This window comes from Choristoneura fumiferana, chromosome 30 (genome assembly GCF_025370935.1).
Source record: "Choristoneura fumiferana chromosome 30, NRCan_CFum_1, whole genome shotgun sequence".
Taxonomy (NCBI): Eukaryota; Metazoa; Arthropoda; class Insecta; order Lepidoptera; family Tortricidae; genus Choristoneura; species Choristoneura fumiferana.
The window spans coordinates 7,389,244-7,411,573 of NC_133501.1; the positions used below are offsets into that span (position 1 = coordinate 7,389,244).

Consider the following 22,330-nt stretch of genomic DNA (forward strand, 5'->3'; position numbering starts at 1 on the left):
ACGGATTAGTGTGGATTAGCAAGGATTAGTGGGGATTAGCAAGGATGGTAGGGATTAGCAAGGATGGTAGGGATTAGCAAGGATTAGTGGGGATTAGCAAGGATGGTAGGGATTAGCAAGGATGGTACGGATTAGAAATGATTAGTGGAGATTAGCGAGGATCGTATGTATTAGGAACGATTACTGTAGCAGGAATGGTATGGATTAGCAAGGATTAATGTTATTAGTAACGATTAGTAAGGATGGTAGGGATTTGAAAGGATTAGCAATAATGGTACGGATTAGCAAGGAGAGAGGATTAGCAAGGATGTACGAATTAATAAGGATGGCACGGATTAGTGTGGATTAGCAAGGATTAGTAGGAATTAGCAATGATGGTACGGATTATACATGGATTAGCAAGGATTAGTGGGGATTAGCAATGATTAGTGGGGATTAGCAAGGATTAGTGGGGATTAGTAAGAATGGTAGGGATTAGCAAGGATTAGTGGGGATTAGCGAGGATCGTATGTATTAGCAAAGATTACTGTACCAGGAATGGTATGGATTAGCAAGGATTAATGTTATTAGTAACGATTAGTAAGGATGGTAGGGATTTGAAAGGATTAGCAATAATGGTACGGATTAGCAAGGAGAGAGGATTAGCAAGGATGTACGAATTAATAAGGATGGCACGGATTAGTGTGGATTAGCAAAGATGTACGAATTAATAAGGATGGCACGGATTAGTGTGGATTAGCAAGGATTAGTAGGAATTAGCAATGATGGTACGGATTATAAATGATTAGTGGGGATTAGCAAGGATGGTAGGGATTAGCAAGGATTAGTGGGGATTAGCAAGGATTAGTGGGTTTAGCAGGATGGTAGGGATTACCAGGGATGGTAGGGATTAGCAAGGATTAATGTTATTAGTAACGATTAGTAAGGATGGTAGGGATTTGAAAGGATTAGCAATAATGGTACGGATTAGCAAGGAGAGATGATAGCAAGGATGTACGAATTAATAAGGATGGCACGGATTAGTGGGGATTAGCAAGGATTGTGGGGATTAGCAAGGATTAGTGGGTATTAGCAAGGATGGTAGGGATTAGCAAGGATTAGTGGGGATTAGCAAGGATGGTAGGGATTAGCAAGGATGGTACGGATTATAAATGATTAGTGGAGATTAGCGAGGATCGTATGTATTAGGAACGATTACTGTAGCAGGAATGGTATGGATTAGCAAGGATTAATGTTATTAGTAACGATTAGTAAGGATGGTAGGGATTTGAAAGGATTAGCAATAATGGTACGGATTAGCAAGGAGAGAGGATTAGCAAGGATGTACGAATTAATAAGGATGGCACGGATTAGTGTGGATTAGCAAGGATTAGTAGGGATTAGCAATGATGGTACGGATTATAAATGATTAGTGGGGATTAGCAAGGATGGTAGGGATTAGCAAGGATTAGTGGGGATTAGCAAGGATTAGTGGGATTAGCAAGGATGGTAGGGATTAGCAAGGATTAGTGGGGATTAACGAGGATCGTATGTATTAGCAAAGATTACTGTACCAGGAATGGTATGGATTAGCAAGGATTAATGTTATTAGTAACGATTAGTAAGGATGGTAGGGATTTGAAAGGATTAGCAATAATGGTACGGATTAGCAAGGAGAGAGGATTAGCAAGGATATACGAATTAATAAGGATGGCACGGATTAGTGTGGATTAGCAAAAATGTACGAATTAATAAGGATGGCACGGATTAGTGTGGATTAGCAAGGATTAGTAGGAATTAGCAATGATGGTACGGATTATACATGGATTAGCAAGGATTAGTGGGGATTAGCAATGATTAGTGGGGATTAGCAAGGATTAGTGGGATTAGCAAGGATGGTAGGGATTAGCAAGGATTAGTGGGGATTAACGAGGATCGTATGTATTAGCAAAGATTACTGTACCAGGAATTGTATGGATTAGCAAGGATTAATGTTATTAGTAACGATTAGTAAGGATGGTAGGGATTTGAAAGGATTAGCAATAATGGTACGGATTAGCAAGGAGAGAGGATTAGCAAGGATATACGAATTAATAAGGATGGCACGGATTAGTGTGGATTAGCAAAAATGTACGAATTAATAAGGATGGCACGGATTAGTGTGGATTAGCAAGGATTAGTAGGGATAGCAATGATGGTACGGATTATAAATGATTAGTGAGGATTAGCAGGGATGGTAGGGATTAGCAAGGATTAGTGGGGATTAGCAAGGATTAGTGGGGATTAGCAAGGATGGTAGGGATTAGCAAGGATTAGTGGGGATTAACGAGGATCGTATGTATTAGCAAAGATTAATTAGATTAGTAACGATTAGTAAGGATGGTAGGGATTTGAAAGGATTAGCAATAATGGTACGGATTAGCAAGGAGAGAGGATTAGCAAGGATGTACGAATTAATAAGGATGGCACGGATTAGTGTGGATTAGCAAGGATGTACGAATTAATAAGGATGGCACGGATTAGTGTGGATTAGCAAGGATTAGTAGGAATTAGCAATGATGGTACGGATTATAAATGATTAGTGGGGATTAGCAAGGATGGTAGGGATTAGCAAGGATTAGTGGGGTTTAGCAAGGATGGTAGGGATTAGCAGGGATAGCAATGATTAGTGGGGATTAGTAAGAATGGTAGGGATTAGCAAGGATTAGTGGGGATTAGCAAGGATGGTAGGGATTAGCAAGGATGGTACGGATTAGCAATGATTAGTGGGGATTAGCAAGGATGGTAGGGATTATAAATGATTAGTGGGGATTAGCAAGGATGGTAGGGATTAGCAAGGATTAGTGGGGATTAGCAAGGATGGTAGGGATTAGCAAGGATTAGTGTTGATTAACGAGGATCGTATGTATTAGCAAAGATTACTGTACCAGGAATGGTATGGATTAGCAAGGATTAATGTTATTAGTAACGATTAGTAAGGATGGTAGGGATTTGAAAGGATTAGCAATAATGGTACGGATTAGCAAGGAGAGCGGATTAGCAAGGATGTACGAATTAATAAGGATGGCACGGATTAGTGTGGATTAGCAAGGATGGTACGGATTAGCAAGGATTAGTAGGGATTAGCAAGGATGGTACGGATTAGCAGAATTGGTGAGAATTAGCAAGGATTACTGGGATTAGTAACGATTAGTAAGGATGGTAGGGATTAGCAAGGATTAGTGGGGATTAACGAGGATCGTATGTATTAGCAAAGATTACTGTACCAGGAATGGTATGGATTAGCAAGGATTAGCGAGAATTAGTGGGAATTAGCAAGGATTAGTGGGATTAGGGCCTAGCAATGTAAGAATTACTCAGGACTAGTAAGTATTAAGTACTTGTTGTAGGATTAGGTAGTTTAGATAGTAGAGATTAGTAAGTATGTTAGAAATAAAACGAAAAGCCGTATCGGCTCGTGTGGCTATATGAACGTCTCGGGTAAAATGGGTTGTTTTATGCTCTCGTTGTACAATCTACTATTATTAGCACAGATATTAGTGATCCGCTACAACCGCCCCTCTTTTTGCAGGTGCATTTGCGGGTGCAGGTGAAGTGTGACACGTGCGGCAAGATGGTGGGTGCCGGCTCGCTCGCGTCGCACGTGCGCGCCGTGCACCTGCGCCAGCCGTACGTGCGCCGGAAACGGAACCGGAACCCGGAGAAGATGTTACTCGGCACGCAGTCGTAACGGCTGCGCTTTGACGAATAAAGTGTGCCAGATTAAAATTGAGTTTTTTTTGAAGTGCCTAAATTGAGTCCCGGTTATATTTTAGCCAGTATGTGTTTGGGTTAATTTGGCTGAACAACAACTGTTAAAATATTTTTAAGGATATTATATTTGAGGTGGCAAATGTTACCGAACTTCGAGAATGAATCCCTGAAGTTATCCTCAGTCAACCGTCTTTCGCAAACGATAAATAACCTCGAATACGTTGGATGTTCTTGTGAACTTTCGTCTCCTCGCCCATATTTACGTCTATGTTCCATTTTTGGTAGTTACTTTATAAACGAATCCTCTAGTGGCAAATTTATCAATAGAAAGATATCAATTAGGGTAGGTAATTGATTTATTTATAATACAATTTCTAGAATTGTACTCTTATGTTACGAGATAAAGACTAGATGACAAAATTACACTTAAATACCTCAATCTCATATTCTAACTTGAATCCTACAAACAAATTACAAAATTTAGTAGGTACACAACGAACGGACCAAAGATGAAATGATGATGAATGATGATGACCTATTACCACTGGTATCAAATTGGTACAGTACATAAACTTGTGAGAAAAAAATTGATTTATGAACTCGACTGTAACAGGTGGGAATAACCCAATTCTTTTAGTTAATTGATATAGACATCCGCAAAGTAACGCCTCATTTAATAAAATAAATAAATCTTTCTTTCCGTCTTAAAACAACAGCTCTCTCAAACTGCTGCAATTTGTTGGGTGAAAGTGGTTAATCTAAATGATGCCACTACTAACCGATCCACCCAACCAATTGACCTAGTCTCAAAGTTTGTACTATGGTAGCGCTAGTGTTGCCTATTTGATCGCTAGTGTCGCCTACCTGTTCGCTAGTGTCGCCTACCTGGTCGCTAGTGTCGCCTACCTGGTCGCTAGTGTCGCCTACCTGTTCGCTAGTGTCGCCTACTTGGTAGCTAGTGTTGCCTATTTGATCGCTAGTGTCGCCCACCTGGTCGCTAGTGTCGCCCACCTGGTCGCTAGTGTCGCCTACCTGGTCGCTAGTGTCGCCAACCCTGTCTGCTGTTTCTGATTTTAATAAAAAGGACCAGAGAATGAAACTCGGTTTAAAATGGCTCATTTACTTGATTTTAAATAAATTACTTAATTCTACGCAAATAAATATTATTTACACCACAATTACATTTCATTTATGCTTAAAACTAACCTCAGTAATGAGTTTTATAAATACGTATATACAACTAGCGAGCTAAATATAAATTACGATTAAGATTTGATTGGATTTTTAATAATAATATAACCTATAATTTATTTTACACGAAACTCGCATATTTTGGAATTTATACATTCAATCAAAACCCTTAAAATAGGTAGTAATTTCGTCATGTATCGTGTGACGATATCTTTACATGGTATAAAATAAAGTCACTTCACGTCGTCTTGTGTCATTATTTAAATTTGTGCGACGGGTTTTAATACGATTTTCACTGTCAGTTAAATAAATTTTCACGAAAGGTTTAGGTAGCTACAAAATGGAAAAGCACAATTTCCATTTTATAGCTAGCTACAAGACGTTTTTACTGTACTGTGTGTGTGTATTTTTATTTTGTTTTTATTAGGTAGCTAGCTACAAGATAACAATATCATGCCCATTTGGCAGGAAGCTACAAGGAAAATGGTTACCATTTGGTAGGTGCTACAAGGAAAATGGTTACTATTTGGTAGCTAGCTACAAGATGGGAAAGCGTTCCTATTAGGTAGGTAGCTACAAGGAAAATGGTTACGCATTTGGTAGCTGCTTCAAGATGGGAAAGGCGTTCTTATTAGGTAGGTAGCTACAGGAAAATGGTACCATTGGTAGCTAGCTACAAGATGGGAAAGCGTTCCTATTAGGTAGGTAGCTACAAGGAAAATGGTTACCATTTGGTAGCTAGCTACAAGATGGGAAAAGCGTTCCTATTAGGTAGGTAGCTACAAGGAAAATGGTTACCATTTGGTAGCTAGCTACAAGATGGGAAAAGCGTTCCTATTAGGTAGGTAGCTACAAGGAAATGGTTACATTTGGTAGCTAGCTTCAAGATGGGAAAAGCGTTCCTATTAGGTAGGTAGCTACAAGGAAAATGGTTACCATTTGGTAGCTAGCTACAAGATGGGAAAAGCGTTCCTATTAGGTAGGTAGCTATAAGGAAAATGGTTACCATTTGGTAGCTAGCTACAAGATGGGAAAATCGACCCGTTTGTTAGCTAGCTACGGAATCTGGCTAAGAGATGGAACTTAAGGGAATGGAACACAAAGAAAGACTTATGGGTCAGTAGCTTATGCTCAGGTGCTCAGGGGACACTGCTAGCCAAGCTTTGGGTCCTCAGGGGTGCAGCGCGGGCTTCCAGTCGGCGCGGCGGCGGCGCGGCGGCGGCTTCAACTTCATATGGACGTACTTGACGTGTGTCTGCAAGGAGCCCGACTGCGTGAACGCTTTGGAGCAGATCTGACAGACGTAGGGCTTCTCGCCCGTGTGCACCTGGAAATGTTAGTTAAATTATTTTATTATTATTAACATTTTGTTGGACACCGTTTTGATGAAAATGTTTTGAAAATGACACTTTTGTGACGTTTTTTGCATACACACGGGCGTCATAAAACTGACTCATAAAATTTAATAGTAGATTGTACAACAGGAGCATAAAACGAGCCATTTTACCCGAGACGTTCATATAGCCGGTAGATATGGCGAGGGGAGAATGGGTTTATTGCTCGAATTTTACACTACTTTTCACTTCGATTGCGAGGAGATGAAATAAATAACAACAGTGGAAACAATTATTGACTTACTAGGCACTTTTTATTTTTCATGCATTGCTAATATAATTATAAATATTTAGTTATATTGACTTATTTCAGGGTTTCTCAAACTTATCGCTCCACGTACCCCTGTTAAAGTTTCTAGACGATAGCGAACCCCTTGACTGTTGGAGCTAAAACTAAAAATAAAGAATACAAAAAGACTCCAAAAACCAATCTTAATCATCTTGCTAGTCTTGCAGCCTGGTGGTTTTTGGAGTCACGTAAACCTTGTCGCGAACCCCCTACCGTCGAATAGCAAACCCCTAGGGGTTCGCGTACCCCACTTTGAGTAACCCTGACTTATTTCGATTGATTTTTACTTTTATATAAATCAAAAAATATTATAAACGTCACGGGTAAAACGGCTCGTTTTAGGCTCTTGTTGTACGTACAATCTACTAATGAAAGAAAAAGTACACTTTTTTTCAAAACACCCAGAATTCAACCGCTAGGAGTGCTAAATGGGTTACGCTTGTGCGAGCTGATAGTTACCAGCTTGTGTGTGTAGATGGAGGACTGGTGCAGGAACGTTTTGGGGCACTGCGAGCACTGCCAGCGACGCACGCCCGTGTGGATCACCGCGTGGCGCTGCAACCAGACCAAGGGTGAACCACGCAGACCAGCCTTATTGTCAAACGCACACGGAATCACTGTCGTTATTACAAGCTTTTATTTAGCTTGCGATGTATCTTGTGTCTATGCATGTGCATGTAAAATCTTGCAAGTTAAAAAAGACCCACTTCCAGCAGTCGGACTGTCATGAAATTTGGCATTTATGTAGGAATCGACCAATCATATGCTAATCTTTTTTTTTATACGACTGGATGGCAAACGAGCAAGAGGGTCTCCTGATGGTAAGAGATCACCATCGCCCATAAACATCTTGCAACACCAGGGGTATTGCAGACGCGTTGCCAACCAAGAGGCCTAAGATGGGATACCTCAAGTGCCAGTATTTCACCGGCTGTCTTACTCTCCACGCCGAAACACAACAGTGCAAGCACTGCTGCTCCACGGCAGGATTAGCGAGCAAGATGGTGGTAGCAATCCGGGCGGACCTGTGGGTTGCAAGTGGATTTCAACTAATATGGTTGGTCGATCCTACGCGTCTCGTCTCCGCTCCGCTCGTCTCACCTCAGTGGAGCCAGAGCCTCAGAGTCCTATAAAATTCTACTTAGTCTTAGATTAAAAATTTAGTAAAACAATTGTTGCCTATGTACGTTATCAGAAAATATTGGTTTTTTTTTGTAATTTTTACAAAAAAGTATAAGTAGCCAGTTCAAATTCCGCGTGACGACGTGTGACAATTTTTAGAACTGATTTGATATTACCAGGAATCGATTCAATAGTAAATTTCATCGGTTATCATCATCATCATCATCATAGTCCCGAACGTCCACTGCTGGACAAAGGCCTCCCCTTAGAACGCCACAATGAACGACAACTTGCCACTTGCATCCACCGGTTTCCCGCTACTCTCACGATGTCGTCAGTCCACTGGTGGGGAGGCCTGCCAACGCTTCGTCTTCCGGTTCCCGTGGTCGCACTCGAGACTTTTCAAATGTCCATGTCACACCCGTGCCGGTTATCGTTGGGAACGATGTACTCGAAGTTGTTGACCACTATGTTTACTGGGACAAGTTGTCCAGTTGGGTAGGTCCAACTTCGACAAAGAGGTCGCCCGAAGAATCCAACTCGGATGGGCAGCGTTTCGGAAACTCGTGATGTCTTCTCGTCCATATCCGCAGTGCCTGAAGACTAGAGTCTTCGACCAGTGTGTGTTGCCAGTGATGACTTATGGCGCTGAGACGTGGTCCTTAACTGTTGGCCTCTTAGAGAGGCTCAAAGTCACGCAACGAGCTATGGAGAGAGCTATGCTTGGAGTTTCTTTGCGCGATAGAATCCGGAATACGGAAATTCGTCGAAGAACTAAAGTCACTGACATAGCTGGAAAAATATGCAAATTGAAGTGGCAATGGCAGGCCACATCGCTCGAAGAACAGATAACCGTTGGGGGAGAAAAGGGGTCATTGGTTATCGCATAAAATAAATGAATGTATGTGTGTATGTGTATTATGTAGAAAATACAAACTGAGACATGGATGCACAGAAAAACTAGAAAGAGACCAGCGCTGGAATCGAACCCAGGTCCTGAGCAATCCGTGACCCCTACACCACCGCTGTAACAGGAATCTAGACATGATTTTTTCCTATGCATACATATCTCAGGTTGCTTATTTCTACTGTGCTACTTAAGCAGCAGCACTAGCATCGTCTATTATGTAGATTTTTTGTACTAATTTGTGATGTGCAATATAGAATGTGTATTTAGTAAAAAAATAGTTTATTGAATTTGTATTAAAAAGTGTGTGTGTGTGTGTGTGTGTGTCTGTGTGTGTGTGTGTGTGTATGCCACAAACCTGCAGGCCGGCGGGCGTCATGTAGCTCTTAGTGCACTGCGAGCATTTATAGGGGCGCTCGCCCGTGTGTGTACGTTGATGATATCGCAGCCACGTCGTGTCCTGAAACATTCATTCTTTTTAACCCCCGACGCAAAGAGGGGTGTTATAATTATAAGTTTGACCGCTATGCGTCAGCGTAGCTCTTAAACGGGTGAACCGATTTAATAATAATAATTCATTTATTTATTCAGACAACAAAGATCCATACATTATTAGTAATTTGCTTATAACTATATTAGTAAACATATTGGACGAGTGATAGTGTGGTATTAATTAATTTTGCATTATAGAGCACTCATCTCTTACAGCTATCATCTTCAGGAGGCTGTTAGTGCTGCCACGTATTCTTGTCAGAAGCGATGCCCTTTTTTTCCGTAGTTTAGCATTAAAGCTATATTATATTTGAATGCGATTTTTTATTTGAAATCAGATTTTCTAGCGATGGTTCTTAGACATGTTTCATCAAAATTGGTTCAGCCGTTTTTGAGATATTGTAATTTGAAGTGACGAAGTCGGGCGTTTTCTTTTTGTTCGCTAGGTTATTATAAGTTACTATCCGCTGACATCATAACATAGCAGTGAAGCTCATAACGCCCCTCTTTTTACGTCGGGGGTTTGATAAAACCCAGGAAATACCACGGAGGCCCTGGGTCCCCGTAGCTACAGGCCGGTTAGATCAATTTACCAAAATCGTTATCTCCTTTACTCGAGTCCAAAATTAGGCGAACCAACTTGACAGCAATGTACAGCAAAGTAAATTGACAAGTAATGATCAAAGTAGGTATCTGTCGGCTGTCATTTAACTTACTTGTCAATTTACTTTTCTCAAAAATGTCCGTAAAAGTTAACATTATTCTTTACATATCAGAAGGTGAAGTGCATAGTTTATGGTCAGCGAAAAATTAAAAAGTTAAAAACATTGCAGGCGCGCTAGCTCGACAATAATGAATTAGCGCGCCTGCAGTCAGTCGCAACTTTTTTTGAAAGTTAAAAAAAGGCCCATGGAAATGTGGCACAAGTCGTATACAGCCTAGTCTAATGGCCGGTATCAGATATTTTGTTGGAACTCCGGACTTTTTCTATTGGGTCTGAAACAGCTTGTGGTGTTTTCGGTGGAAAAAATACACCTGCAGTTATTTTTAATGAAAAAAGGCGGGAAAGCATAAGAAAATATTGGAATAAAATTTAATTTTATAATATAACATATTTGAGAAAAAAGTTTACTCTATTTCAGAATTATTCACCATTTTTGAGAAAAGATTTATATTAGTCTCGGCTGGAATAGCAATTGCTGGCTTCGTATTAGTTAAACGGACTCGCAAGCTCGTCCGTTTAATACTAATACTCAGCCAGCAATTGCCTACTTCCAGGCCACGACAATAATCTACTATTGCTGTACATTGCTGGAAATTATAACGTTGTTAGACAGTTGACAAAGTCTGAATTTTAGTTTATCAATTAAATTAATGTCATGGTGAAGTAACAGAAATACGTTACTTTAACCTGCCTTAGAAAAAGCCTGGCTGCCGGTAGCACATTGTAGAAGAGTTGTCCAAGGGACGTAACCTTGACAACGAGGTATATGAAAAAGTTGATGAACCCCTATTGATCTTACCGATCCCCGTAGCCTGCGGGCTCAGCCCGTAGCCTGCGGGCTCACCCCCGTAGCCTGCGGGCTCAGCCCCGTAGCCTGCAGGCTCACTCCCGTAGCCTGCGGGCTGTTCCCTGTAGCCTGCGGGCTCAGCCCCGTAGCCTGCGGGCTCACCCCCGTAGCCTGCGGGCTCAGTCCCGTAGCCTGCGGGCTCACCCCCGTAGCCTGCGGGCTCACCCCCGTAGCCTGCTGGCTCACCCCCGTAGCCTGCTGGCTCACCCCCGTAGCCTGCGGGCTCACCCCCGTAGCCTGCTGGCTCACCCCCGTAGCCTGCGGGCTACCCCCCGTAGCCTGCTGGCTCACCCCCGTAGCCTGCGGGCTACCCCCCGCACTCACCGGGTACCCCTTCCCGCAGATCTCGCAGATCTCCGCGTTCCGTATCTTGAGGCGCCCCTTCCCGTACTGGTGGTACTTGTAGAAGGCGGGCTTCTTGGGCTTGATCTTGAGGTGCACGCGCTCGAAGTGCACCGCCAGGGAGGACTTCTTGGCGAACGTCGTGTCGCACTGGAGAGATATAGTAACCCCCTTATTCATAAACGACAATCAAACCTATTTTAGTTAAAATGCCGCTAAAATTCGTTTGTCCTTATCTGTCACTTCGACATTTGTATTTGTTAGAAAGGGACAAAGCATTTGTTAGTTAACATAGGCTTGTTAAGTTTTATGAATAAGGGGGTAAGAGTATAAATGCGAAAGTATGTTTGTATGTTTGTCCGTCTTTCACGCCGTAACGGAGCGACGGATCGACGTGATTTTTGGCATAGAGATAGTTTATGGGCCCGAGAGTGACATAGGCTACTTTTTATCCCGGAAAAATGCACAGTTCCCGAGGGAACAGCGCGCGATAACCGAATACCACGCGGGCGGAGCCGCGGGCAAAAGCTAGTTAATAAATAAATATGCCCAGTAGTGCAACATAAATTTATATTACAACTTTGGTACAAATCGATGTTTGGTAATGTGCGGGACTCACAACCTTGCGGGAATCGAACCGTATATGACTTTAAGAGGCTGTTTCACCATCCATTGATTAGTGTTAACTGCGGTTATGTGTGATGCCATCTCTATTTGTTTTGTTCGAATAGACGGAGACGGCATCACATTTAACCAACAGTTAGCACTAATCAATGGATAGTGAAACAGCCCCTAAATGTATATGTTTGTAATTTTGGCCTTCTCCATCTCTTTGTCGTTGACTGTACCTGATCACATTTGTAGTGTTCTTTGACGTGGGATTCCTGGACGTGTTTCTTCAGAGCTTCTTCGTCAGGGAACTTGTCCCCGCACGCGGCGCACGGCCTGAGACAAGTTCAAATTAAAACCATTTTAACCACAGATATAGATTACACTAGATTACGCAAATGCATCTACTTCGCGTGTCTGAACCCCGACCAAACGTCGGGGTTGGCCCCATACAAGGGCCGCTAACTTACTAATCATGACTAGTGACTGTCTCGAGCCCCACGGCGCGGGCGGGCGGCGCATTTGAATCGATTTTGCGCGGGCATCGGGCAATTCACATCGCTAATTCGCTCTTAAGACGTCACAGTAGATATTATAAAAAAGTGACACGGTTGGTTTTCATACAGATTGAGGTGTTTGCGTTATCTAGTGTAATCTATATCTGTGATTTTAACATTTGAAAGAGATCCCGAAGCTTTATTATCTACCACTTCTTTCTGTCAAATGGTATAAGACGAAGGTAGAAAGAGATAGCGAGTGCATTCACGAACGTCAGTGCGTTTTAGACAATACGGCATTAGATCCAAATCAAAATTGTTTTTTAACCCAGTTCCAGATTCGATTTGTAGCATTCGAAGATGGCGGATGTAGACAATATCTAATTTTGCTATTTCTGTTTCTTTGGCTAGTTGAAGTATAATTTTGATAATGTTTTATGCGGCGATTAACCTTAACAGTGAACAGTGATCACAAAATTCTATATTGCTCTCGTGTCTGTCATTTTTTAATGCGCAAGTTGTCTCCGCGTGGTTTCTGGAATTTTACTATCAAGTTGCAAAAACTACAATCACCGTACAACGTCCCTCTCAAAGAGTTTAACTTGACACTGGCGAAATTGTCCTATTAATTAGGACAGAAAAGCCATATTTTAAAAGAGAAGAAAAAGAAGAGTGACAAAGCGCATTCAAAATTCCGAAACCTTAAAACGTTGACTTTATCGTTATGTATTTAAGTATGTATTTATCTATATAAGTATGTTTATCCGTTGCCTAGTATCCATAGTACAAGCTTTGCTTAGTTTGGGACTAGGTCAATTGGTGTCAAATGTCCCATGATATATATTTTTTTTTATTGTCTACGTCTAAGTAAATATCATGTTATTTTGACTAATAAAAAAAATACAAAAATACTCCAAAAAACCAATCATAATTTGATTGCTAAGTAGCGACATCTCTTGTCTGGGTGAGCGGTTAGTTCCAAAAGAGTGTGACGTCTGTCGACGCAACATAGATGTCGCTAGTGCTGCTGCTTAAGTAGCATAGTAGAAATAAGCATCCTGAGATATGTATGCATAGGAAAAATTCGTGTAGATTCCTGTCCAGCGGTGGTGTAGGGGTTATAGCACGCAGCACGGATTGCTGAGGACCTGGGTTCGATTCCCAGTGCTGGTCTCTTTTTCTGTTTTTTCTGTGCATCCATGTCTCAGTTTGTATTTTCGATAATAAATATGGCATGATCCGTCATGGGCACAAACTATAAACAGAACTGACGTTGTCATGGTTTGTTTACGGTTTGTGCTGGTGTCGCCCCCTTGTGTAGTTTTGCATAATATTTCCTATTGACGTAAGATTTGTTTTGGTAAGTGGGATGACAATGCAAGTACAGTCAACAAAAAAGACAGTTAGAAAAAATTATTGAATCAGGCGTTACTTTGCGGAGGTCCATATCAATGAACTAAAATAATTTCCTTGCTCACCCGCGACCTTACGATAGCTAAGCTTATGCAAAATATGCGTGTTCATGCAGTTCCTCCACCTCCACACTGTAAGAACACACACAAATCACACAAACCCATCTATCACCACCACCACACTACACTGACGCGTTTCGAACTCAACCAGAGCTCATCTTCAGAGTGACACAACCGTACACCATGCTACCAGTTGTTAGACTAACAAACCACAACCACCGTTTTAACTTGTCACTGTAACTCCCAAGTACCCACATACGTTTTATGAAACAAAACAAAACTACCCACAAATTATTAATAACATTTTTAACCGTCTTTCAAAACTACCACAACAGTATGGGGTCTATTATTAATGAGCAGGTAAATTTAGTTTCATCTCCCTTGCTACGGCTTGGATCTAATTTCAGCAATGGTAGTTAATAAAACATGCCTTGACAGTAAATAAATAAAAATCAAGGTAGTTTTGAAAGACGGTAATTTTTTTTATTAATAATTTGTGGGTAGTTTTGTTTCATAAAACGTATGTGGGTACTTGGGAGTTTACAGTGACAAGTTAAAACGGTGGTTGTGGTTCGTTAGTCTAACAACTGGTAGCATGGTGTACGGTTGTGTCACTCTGAAGATGAGCACTGGTTGAGTTCGAAACGCGTCAGTGTAGTGTGGTGGTGGTGATAGATGTGTTTTGTGTGATTTGTGTGTGTATTACAGTGTGGAGGTGGAGGAACTGCATGAACAAGCATATTTTGCATAAGCTTAGCTATCGTAAGGTCGCGGGTGAGCAAGGAAATTATTTTAGTTCATTAGTTAGAAAAAAACTTTTTATGAAAAATGTAATTAAAAAAAACTTTTTTCTCTTTCTTTCCTGACCTGAGTTTGGGATCGCAGACGTTGTTGTCTTTGTGCCGTTGTTTAGCCTCTAGGTTGTCGAACTGCACCAGACACACACGACACTTCAGTTCAGGCGTTGTGAGCTGAAACAAAACAGTGTTCCAAAGCTTCATGAGTTGGGACGTGCAGTAGGTTTTTTAGCTGGTGAGAATGGAATTGTCTGGGGCGAAGACAATACAAGAAAGCTAATTTATTACTTTGTGGAATAAAATTGGTCCTTCGAGCCGATTAAACTTGGACCTTCGACCCGAACTAAATTGGACCTTCAACCCGGATAAAATTGGTTTTTCGATCTGGATAAAATTGGTCCTTCGACACAGATAAAATTGGTCCCCCGAGATGGATAAAATTGGTCCTTTGAGCCGGTTAAAATTGGCCTTTCGACCCGGTAAAAATTGGTCCTTCGACCCGATTAAAATTGGTCCTTTGAGCCGGATGAAATTGGTCCTTCGAACCGGATAAATACCGTTTTGTGCGCGATGGCCTGGTGCTGCTGCAGGCCGCGCTTGCCGGTGAAGGTCTCCCCGCAGGCGGAGCAGGTGCCGGCGCGCGCGTTCTCCAAAGGGTGCTGCACGCGCGTGTGCGTGTTGAACGTCGTTTGCTTGCTGACATACGAGAAAACTATTGTTATATAACAGGGGGAAAACGAGCAGCCGGGTCACCTGGCGGAAAGCAGTCACCGCTTCTGAACATGAAACCACCGTGAGACTCACTCATATTAAATGATATTGTACCGGTAAACTCACGCCTTAAATCGAGTAAAGCTTGAAATATTTCGAGCTAATTCGAAGCCCTTTCTCTTAGGAACAACGCGATTCAGCAACGGATGTAACACCTACAACACTTATTTATTTAAATTTACAGCATTACAGTTCCTATGCGCTGTATAAGTTCAGATAGATTCTCGGCCCTTTGAGAAAAAAGAAAAGTAATTGTTTATAGTTCATTCATATATATGTACAGTCGCCATCAAATGGCCGTGGTGGCCTAGTGGTTTGACCTATCGCCTCTCAAGTAGAGGGTCGTGGGTTCAAACCCCGGCTCGCACCTCTGAGTTTTTCGAAATTCAAGTGCGGAATTACATTTGAAATTTACCACGAGCTTTGCGGTGAAGGAAGACATCGTGAGGAAACCTGCACGAACCTGCGAAGGGATTCAATGGTGCGTGCCAAGTTCCCAATCCGCACTGGGCCCGCGTGGGAACTATGGCCCAAGCCCTCTTGGTCTGAGAGGAGGCCTGTGCCCAGCAGTGGGAAGTATATAGGCTGGGATGACGATGATTTCCGCTCAGAAATTTCTGATGGCGGCTGTATACTCTAGAAAGTAACACATGATTTAGTAAACTATACAAAGGACACTGTCAATAGAAAAGGAGAGGGATAGATAGATAGATGAAAAACTTTAATCACCACAACATACAAAAGAAAAATAAAGAAAGAAGAAATCATTTATTCGTGTCAAACCACGAAGTAACAAAAAGAAACTAAAATTTAAAAAAAAGTTGTATTCCACGAAATGATCCCAAGTCAGCAAAATTGCCGGCTTATTAAGTAACAAACAATGATAAAGAGACATTAAAATTAGGATAGAGAGAAAGAGAAATAAAGAGAGAGAGAGAGAGAGAGAGAGAGAGAGAGAGAGAGAGACTAAGAAGACCAGCCTGAAGCTGCTAGAGTGTACTAACTTGAAAGTGAGCCCGCAGTACTTGCAGACGAAGGTCTTGCCCGAGTGGAAGTCTGCGTGCATCACCGCCATGCTTCTGGAGACGACCGATGGAAACAATACTATTATTATATTTATTTATAATCCTACTAATATTATAAATGCGAAAGTTTGTATGTGTGGACGGATTTGGATGAAATTTGGTATATCGAAAATACAATTTGAAATATAGATGCATAGAAAAACCAGAAAAATAAGACCAGCGCTGGGAATCGAACCCAGGTCCTCGGCATTCCGTGCCACGTGCTATACCTCTACACCACCACTAGACAGTGAAACAGACTAGAATTTCTCCTATGCACCACATATCTCAGCTTGTTTGTTTTCTTATTTAGTCACTTAAGCAGCTAATAATAATTTATATTAACACCACTTCTTTTAATTTGTTTTGAAAGAAGGCCTGAAAGAGATCTGTCTTTAGCGGTAAGACCGCGCACTATTTACCTGGTAAATTTTCTAAATGTGCTATTTTTCCAGAATCGTGTATTATGTCGTGTTTAATAAGTCATTGTATTGTATTGTATAGCTTTTTATTGTACGGTCGGACAAATTAAATCATCGCCCAGGATGGAACCTTTTAATAATCAATTTCACTATGATTTCCTCGACAAAAGTATGAGATGTCAACATGACATTAGTAGCACAAAGGTTCTACTCTGGGTCGTGATTCAATTTCTTCGACTGTACCCAAAAAAAAGAAATTACATGGAAAAACTGATGTACAAAAGCCGACTTTTTCCATAAAGGCATGTCTTCCAGTTAACTTTTGAACGATTGACGTTGTATTATCACAAGCATTGTATAGTAACTTGACTTACCTGTGTCTTGTGACAAACTGGCAGATCTTACAGATGAACTTGAGCGTGTGCGACTCGAAGTGCTTCCGCAAGCCGGCCGGGTGCCGGAACCGCGCGCCGCACAGGCAGCACTCGTTGCGGCCGTTGCTCTACCGGAACCGGATAACAATGTTGGTCACAGAATAGTGCCCTTAGGTACACCCCATTTTGTTTTCGTATTAGATTAAGAATGTTAGTCACAGAACAGTACCCTGAAGTATACCTCATTTTGTTTTTGTATTAGATTAACAATGATGGTCACAGAACTGTGCCCTGAGGTACATCTCATTTTTTTGTATTAAGGGGCTGTTTCACCATCCATTGATTAGTGTTAACTGTCGGTTAGGTGTGATGCCGTCTCTATTTGTTTTGTTCGAATAGACGGAGACGGCATCACATTTAACCGTCGGTTAACGCTAATCAATGGATGGTGAAACAGCCCCTAAATAAATGACGTTGATCACAGAACAGTATCCAACAGTATACAACTCATCGCGTTTTTGTACTAGTTTAACAATGTTGGCCAGAGAATATTACCCTGAGGTATACCTCAACTTATGTTTGTATGAAACTAACATGTTTTTTTTTTATTCGACTGGATGGCAAACCAGCAAGTGGGTCTCCTGATGGTAAGAGATCACCACCGCCCATAAACATCTGCAACACCAGGGGTATTGCAGATCCGTTGCCAACCTAGAGGCCTAAGATGGGATACATCAAGTGCCAGTAATTTCACCGGCTGTCTTCCTGTGTGGCTGTGTCTTAGCGGTTGTCTATGTTTGTCACAGAACAGTACCCTGAGGTACACATTATAAAAAAGGTACTCTGTGGTACACATCAGCAGTCGAAAAAGCTATCGCGCTAAACGATTGCTTAGCCAAGGACGCGTTCCGTTTTAAGCAAAAGAAATATTTAAAACTAGCCGTTACGCAGAATTCGTTTACCGCTATCCCGCGGGAACTATGCAATTTCCGGGATAAAACCCATCCTATGTCCGTCTCCGGAACTCAAACTATCTGTATACCGAATTTCATCTAAATCTTTAATCGGTTCAGTGGTTTAGGCGTGATGAAGCAACAAACAAAACAAACAAAACATTACAACGAAAAAGTTTATTCCACACGCAATACACAAACACAATGATTACTACTAAAACAATAAAAGTATAAAATATAAAAACAACAAAAAACAAGAAAACAAATGTGCGAAAAAGGACAGACTTACAAGCTTTCGCATTTATAATATTAGTGGGTTGCTAGGGATGATGACAAAACAAAAGTAATCAATAAAGGCTCTCACAGGTTCGTGCGTTTTCTTCTGATGGTTCTCGTAAGTGGTCTCCGAGAGGAACCCTTTGAAGCAGCGCTCGCACTTGTAGGCGGAGCGCAGGTAGTTGCTGGACTCTTTGCGCGCCTGCATCTCGCTCAGTTGCTCCTCTTCCGACAGCTTCACTATCTCTGAGGGAACAATAATAGCACAATTCTAATATCCTGAACTGAATGATCCGCATTGGCGATCCCTTAGCGAGATCTACTGTGTTATAATGTAAAATGTAGTTGTGTTAAATACTTGTGATGTAAACTATTAAATAAGTTTCTGTTAAAAAAACATTTTTAATACAAGCTTTTTGCTGACTGTACTTGTATTGTCATGTAAACTGCATATCCGTACCAAATTTACCATTGAGGAGTTCTCTCCTGCGGAGACGATCCTGGCAGGACCACCAAGATGTCACAACCAGATTATTGCATTGTCACCAAATTTACATAAGTATGCCAAATTTAAAGTCAATCATTGGCACAATTTTTGACATTCACAAGTGTTTGTTATTGCCTAAATTGAATAAAGATGATGGTGCCTTTGAAGCCAGGGATAGAGTGAAATGGAGAAAAATCATTGAGGAGGCCAAGATTCACACAAAGGATTATAGGACCACATATAGGGCCGCAGGAGAGAGAGAGCGAGATAGAGGATGAGATTAGCTTGGATTCACAACCGGCTTTTTGACATAAATTCTAAGCTATTCTTACCTATATTGTAAGTATTCTCAAACTTGGTATAATCGTCCTCACTAGCAAAGAACTTTTTGAACCCCTTCATCTTCCTTTTACACTCCTTCTCCTTCCGCTCTTCCTTCTTCTCTTTCTTCTTCACGCCTTTTTTCGCTCTCTTCACTTTTTTCACTATCTTAGGCTCCTTAACTTCTAGATCAGTCTTCTCTAATTCCACCCTTAGTTCTAAATTCTGAATATTTTCTAACAACATTTTGTTTTTAAGATTTATGATTGGCTCGTCGAATTCAGGATGGTACAGATCGAAATCATCTAAATCTTGTTCTGGTTCTTGTTCTGTTTCTTCTTGTTTTTCTTCTTTCTCTTGTTTCGTTTCTTCGTGGCTGGTGTCTATGGTTGTGGCGTGTGTGATGGTGAGACAGAGAGTGAGTTGATGGGCTACTCTATCCAGGGTTTCTAGATAGTTTGTTGTTATCTGTTGGGTAAAATTAGACATTGAATTTAATAATCTAGAATGTTACAACAGATAGTTGAGTAAAAAATGGTGGCCTAGTGGTTTGACCTATAGTTTGTCAAGCAAATGTGGTTTCAAACATGGCCTCTGTCTGAGTTCCTCAAAATTCAAGTGCAAAAGAACATTCGAAATTTACCACAAGCTGATGCCTGCGATGATGACGCTGATGACAGAGAGAGAGAGAGAGAGAGAGAGAGAGAGAAGAGAGAGAGAGAGAGAGAGAGAGAGATCTTATTTACACATATTCAATACACAGAAAAAACACGTTAGGAGGAAATAATAATTTAAAAAAACATTGAATTTTTTGTTCACTCAACCTAATTTAACCCTTTGCTGCATTATTCTGGCCTCATATAAAACTTCTTTTGCGAGATTATATAATAATAATAATAGTTCTTTATTCCGGAATTAATCCCTTTCTTACATTTCATTAAATTATTTCACACATTATTTTACATAAATTGAGTGAAATTAAATTACATCATTGGAATTAAAAATAAAAATAAAATCTAATCAAATAAATCACAACAAAAATCACATTGAAATTAAAAATAAATTAAGATGAAAAAGAAATTACAACAAAAAAAAAATAATAGTCAAAATAATTAAATAGATCAGACAATAAAAGAATAAAAAAATAATCAAGGAAATGAATTAAGTCAAAGAAAATTTAATTATTTCTAGTGTTTTTTTTTACTGAAAATTTCACTTGCCATACCAATGTATGCCATAAAATATATAGAACCATGCTATTTTTAAGATTTTTTTTAAATGTCATCATATACAATGCAGTAGGTTAGGTAAGGTTACTTTAATATCAACTCTGAAGAAATTACTATTTCAGTAATAAATAACTTTATGGCAAATGAAAATTCTACAAAACGATACATTCGGGCATATGAAATTCGGGCAAACGATAGAGAATCTTTTTTCTTTATTTCTTTCTAGTGGATGATAGCGACTTACCAAGTGCTGGTGCACGAAGGCCTGTTTGAGCAGGTCCTCTGCGCGGCGGCAGCGCGCGCGGAGCCCCGCCGCGCGGAGCATCTCGGCGCGGCACCACGCGCACACGTGCTGCGGGAAGCCGTCCCACGCCGACAGCTGGAGCAAGAAAAAAAACCAGTGACAATTTAGAAAATGTCTTCCTCCCCCTTATCTTCCTTTTTTGTTACAGCAATAAGTTTTACTTCTGATTTGTTCATAATCAACAATCCATGTGCTTTTTTGTACATTACACATATTCGGGTGACACTCTTTCCCGGCCCGGATAACTCCGAAATGGAAATACTGGCCCTGTTTTTTGTGTACACGCCCATAGAAGCTCCTGTCAGTTTCTGTACACGAAAAATAGGGTCGGTATTTCCATCCCGGTATTATCCGGGCTGGGAAAGAGTGTCACCCCACATTTTTTATATAATATTACGATAATGGTACATTATGAAATTATGATATTAAATTTGTTTTTTTTTTTCAATTTTCTTTATTTTTATAATTATTTATAGAAACCCTCAGTGTGCAAGTCCCACTCGCAGTTGGCAAGTTTGTTTATTTGTTATTGGTCACTAGGAATTAGGATAGCAGCCGTTCACACAAAGCTCTGACGGTGATGAGTGAAAACGAACCAGTACTAATTAGAATAAAAATTGGGAATAATTTCTAATAGTGGGTGTGCTTATTTATTTCAGCATTAACTCTTGATTATGTTTTAAAAGAGGACGGAGTGGGGTCTGCAAATTGGTGTAGAGACACAGCACTTTATACACATCCAACCAAAAATCAACTCTAAGACTGAAGTGTTAATTCACTAGTTGTTATCATTACACTATGGTATTTCTTTCTAAATTTTTAATTATAGTATGTAGATTGTACAACAAAAGCATAATGGCTTGTTTTATGCTCTTGTTGTACAATCTACGATTGTTTGTGGCTGTTGACACCTGCTTACCTTGGTCTTAGACGAAGATTCTACTTTATGCACTAGAGCATAAAATTATTTTTTATATCGCCTAGATGAGAAGTGAAAAAGATACTTTCTCTGATGATGGCCTAGGCCTAGGCCAATCTACATACTAAATTTCATGAAATCGCACCCACTAAGAGTAAATAAAAATCAATTCCCAAGCTTTGACATAAACAAACCAATACCAAAACAAAATCTACATAAATAAGACTTTTCTGACAGAAAACTACATCCAAGTGCATGAGATCTTTTATTAAACTTAAAATACGGACCGTAGTGCCCATAATATCGACGAAAGCCTCGTTTAAATGGTGTTCATATAGTCCATAAAGTTTGGTGTTCGTCGCCAGGCATATTCGGCAAGCCAGCAGTTCTTCTGTCTCTTGCTTCACTGTGGCCATTCTACTAGCTCACTCGATGTGTGACTGCAGTAAATAATGCAATAGTGGCGTTTATTCCATCGGCTTTCTGATAAAAATGTAAATAAAGATAGCTACCGCTGCAATCGGCGTTATTGACCTGCACGTTTAAATATTGCGAGTTAGTGCGTTTTAAATATATATTTTACTCTAGCGTTTTGTAAAATAAGCTTTACTTGGTCGTGATAAGATATAATATATGAAACAATTATTTTATTATGCAATAGAAAAATAGCGAAATAAGCTTCGACATGATTTTTGACATAAGTACGAGTGTTGCCAAAGCTGAAAAAAAAGAAGAAAATTAGTCAAGGTGGACCGTGTAGTGGTGTGTGTAATGTATTCAAATGAACTAGCTAGC

At 40.5% G+C, this 22,330-nt stretch overlaps 2 protein-coding genes across 6 annotated transcripts in view; one reads left to right on the forward strand and one right to left on the reverse strand.

The window, feature by feature from the left end:
* The window catches only part of LOC141444709 (uncharacterized), a 31,049-nt gene extending 27,302 nt beyond the window's left edge, over window positions 1-3,747 (forward strand). For all 5 annotated transcript variants that reach the window (XM_074110305.1, XM_074110306.1, XM_074110307.1 and 2 more), the window contains one exon: window positions 3,551-3,747. In XM_074110305.1, the coding sequence (XP_073966406.1) occupies window positions 3,551-3,709 (159 nt within the window). In that variant the 3' untranslated portion in view covers window positions 3,710-3,747. The remainder of the gene's footprint in view (window positions 1-3,550) is intronic.
* Window positions 3,748-6,091: 2,344 nt separating this feature from the next.
* Window positions 6,092-22,126, reverse strand: LOC141444722 (uncharacterized). The gene is made up of 13 exons (XM_074110335.1): window positions 21,823-22,126; window positions 20,557-20,691; window positions 19,095-19,551; window positions 18,364-18,521; window positions 17,047-17,174; window positions 16,191-16,265; window positions 14,973-15,111; window positions 14,486-14,589; window positions 11,889-11,985; window positions 11,023-11,190; window positions 8,994-9,095; window positions 7,066-7,161; window positions 6,092-6,250 (listed from the first exon to the last, which is right to left on the reverse strand). The coding sequence occupies exons 1-13, from the start codon at window positions 21,949-21,951 to the stop codon at window positions 6,095-6,097; spliced, it is 1,944 nt and encodes a 647-aa protein (XP_073966436.1). The 5' UTR covers window positions 21,952-22,126; the 3' UTR covers window positions 6,092-6,094.
* Between the last annotated feature and the right edge of the window lie 204 nt (window positions 22,127-22,330).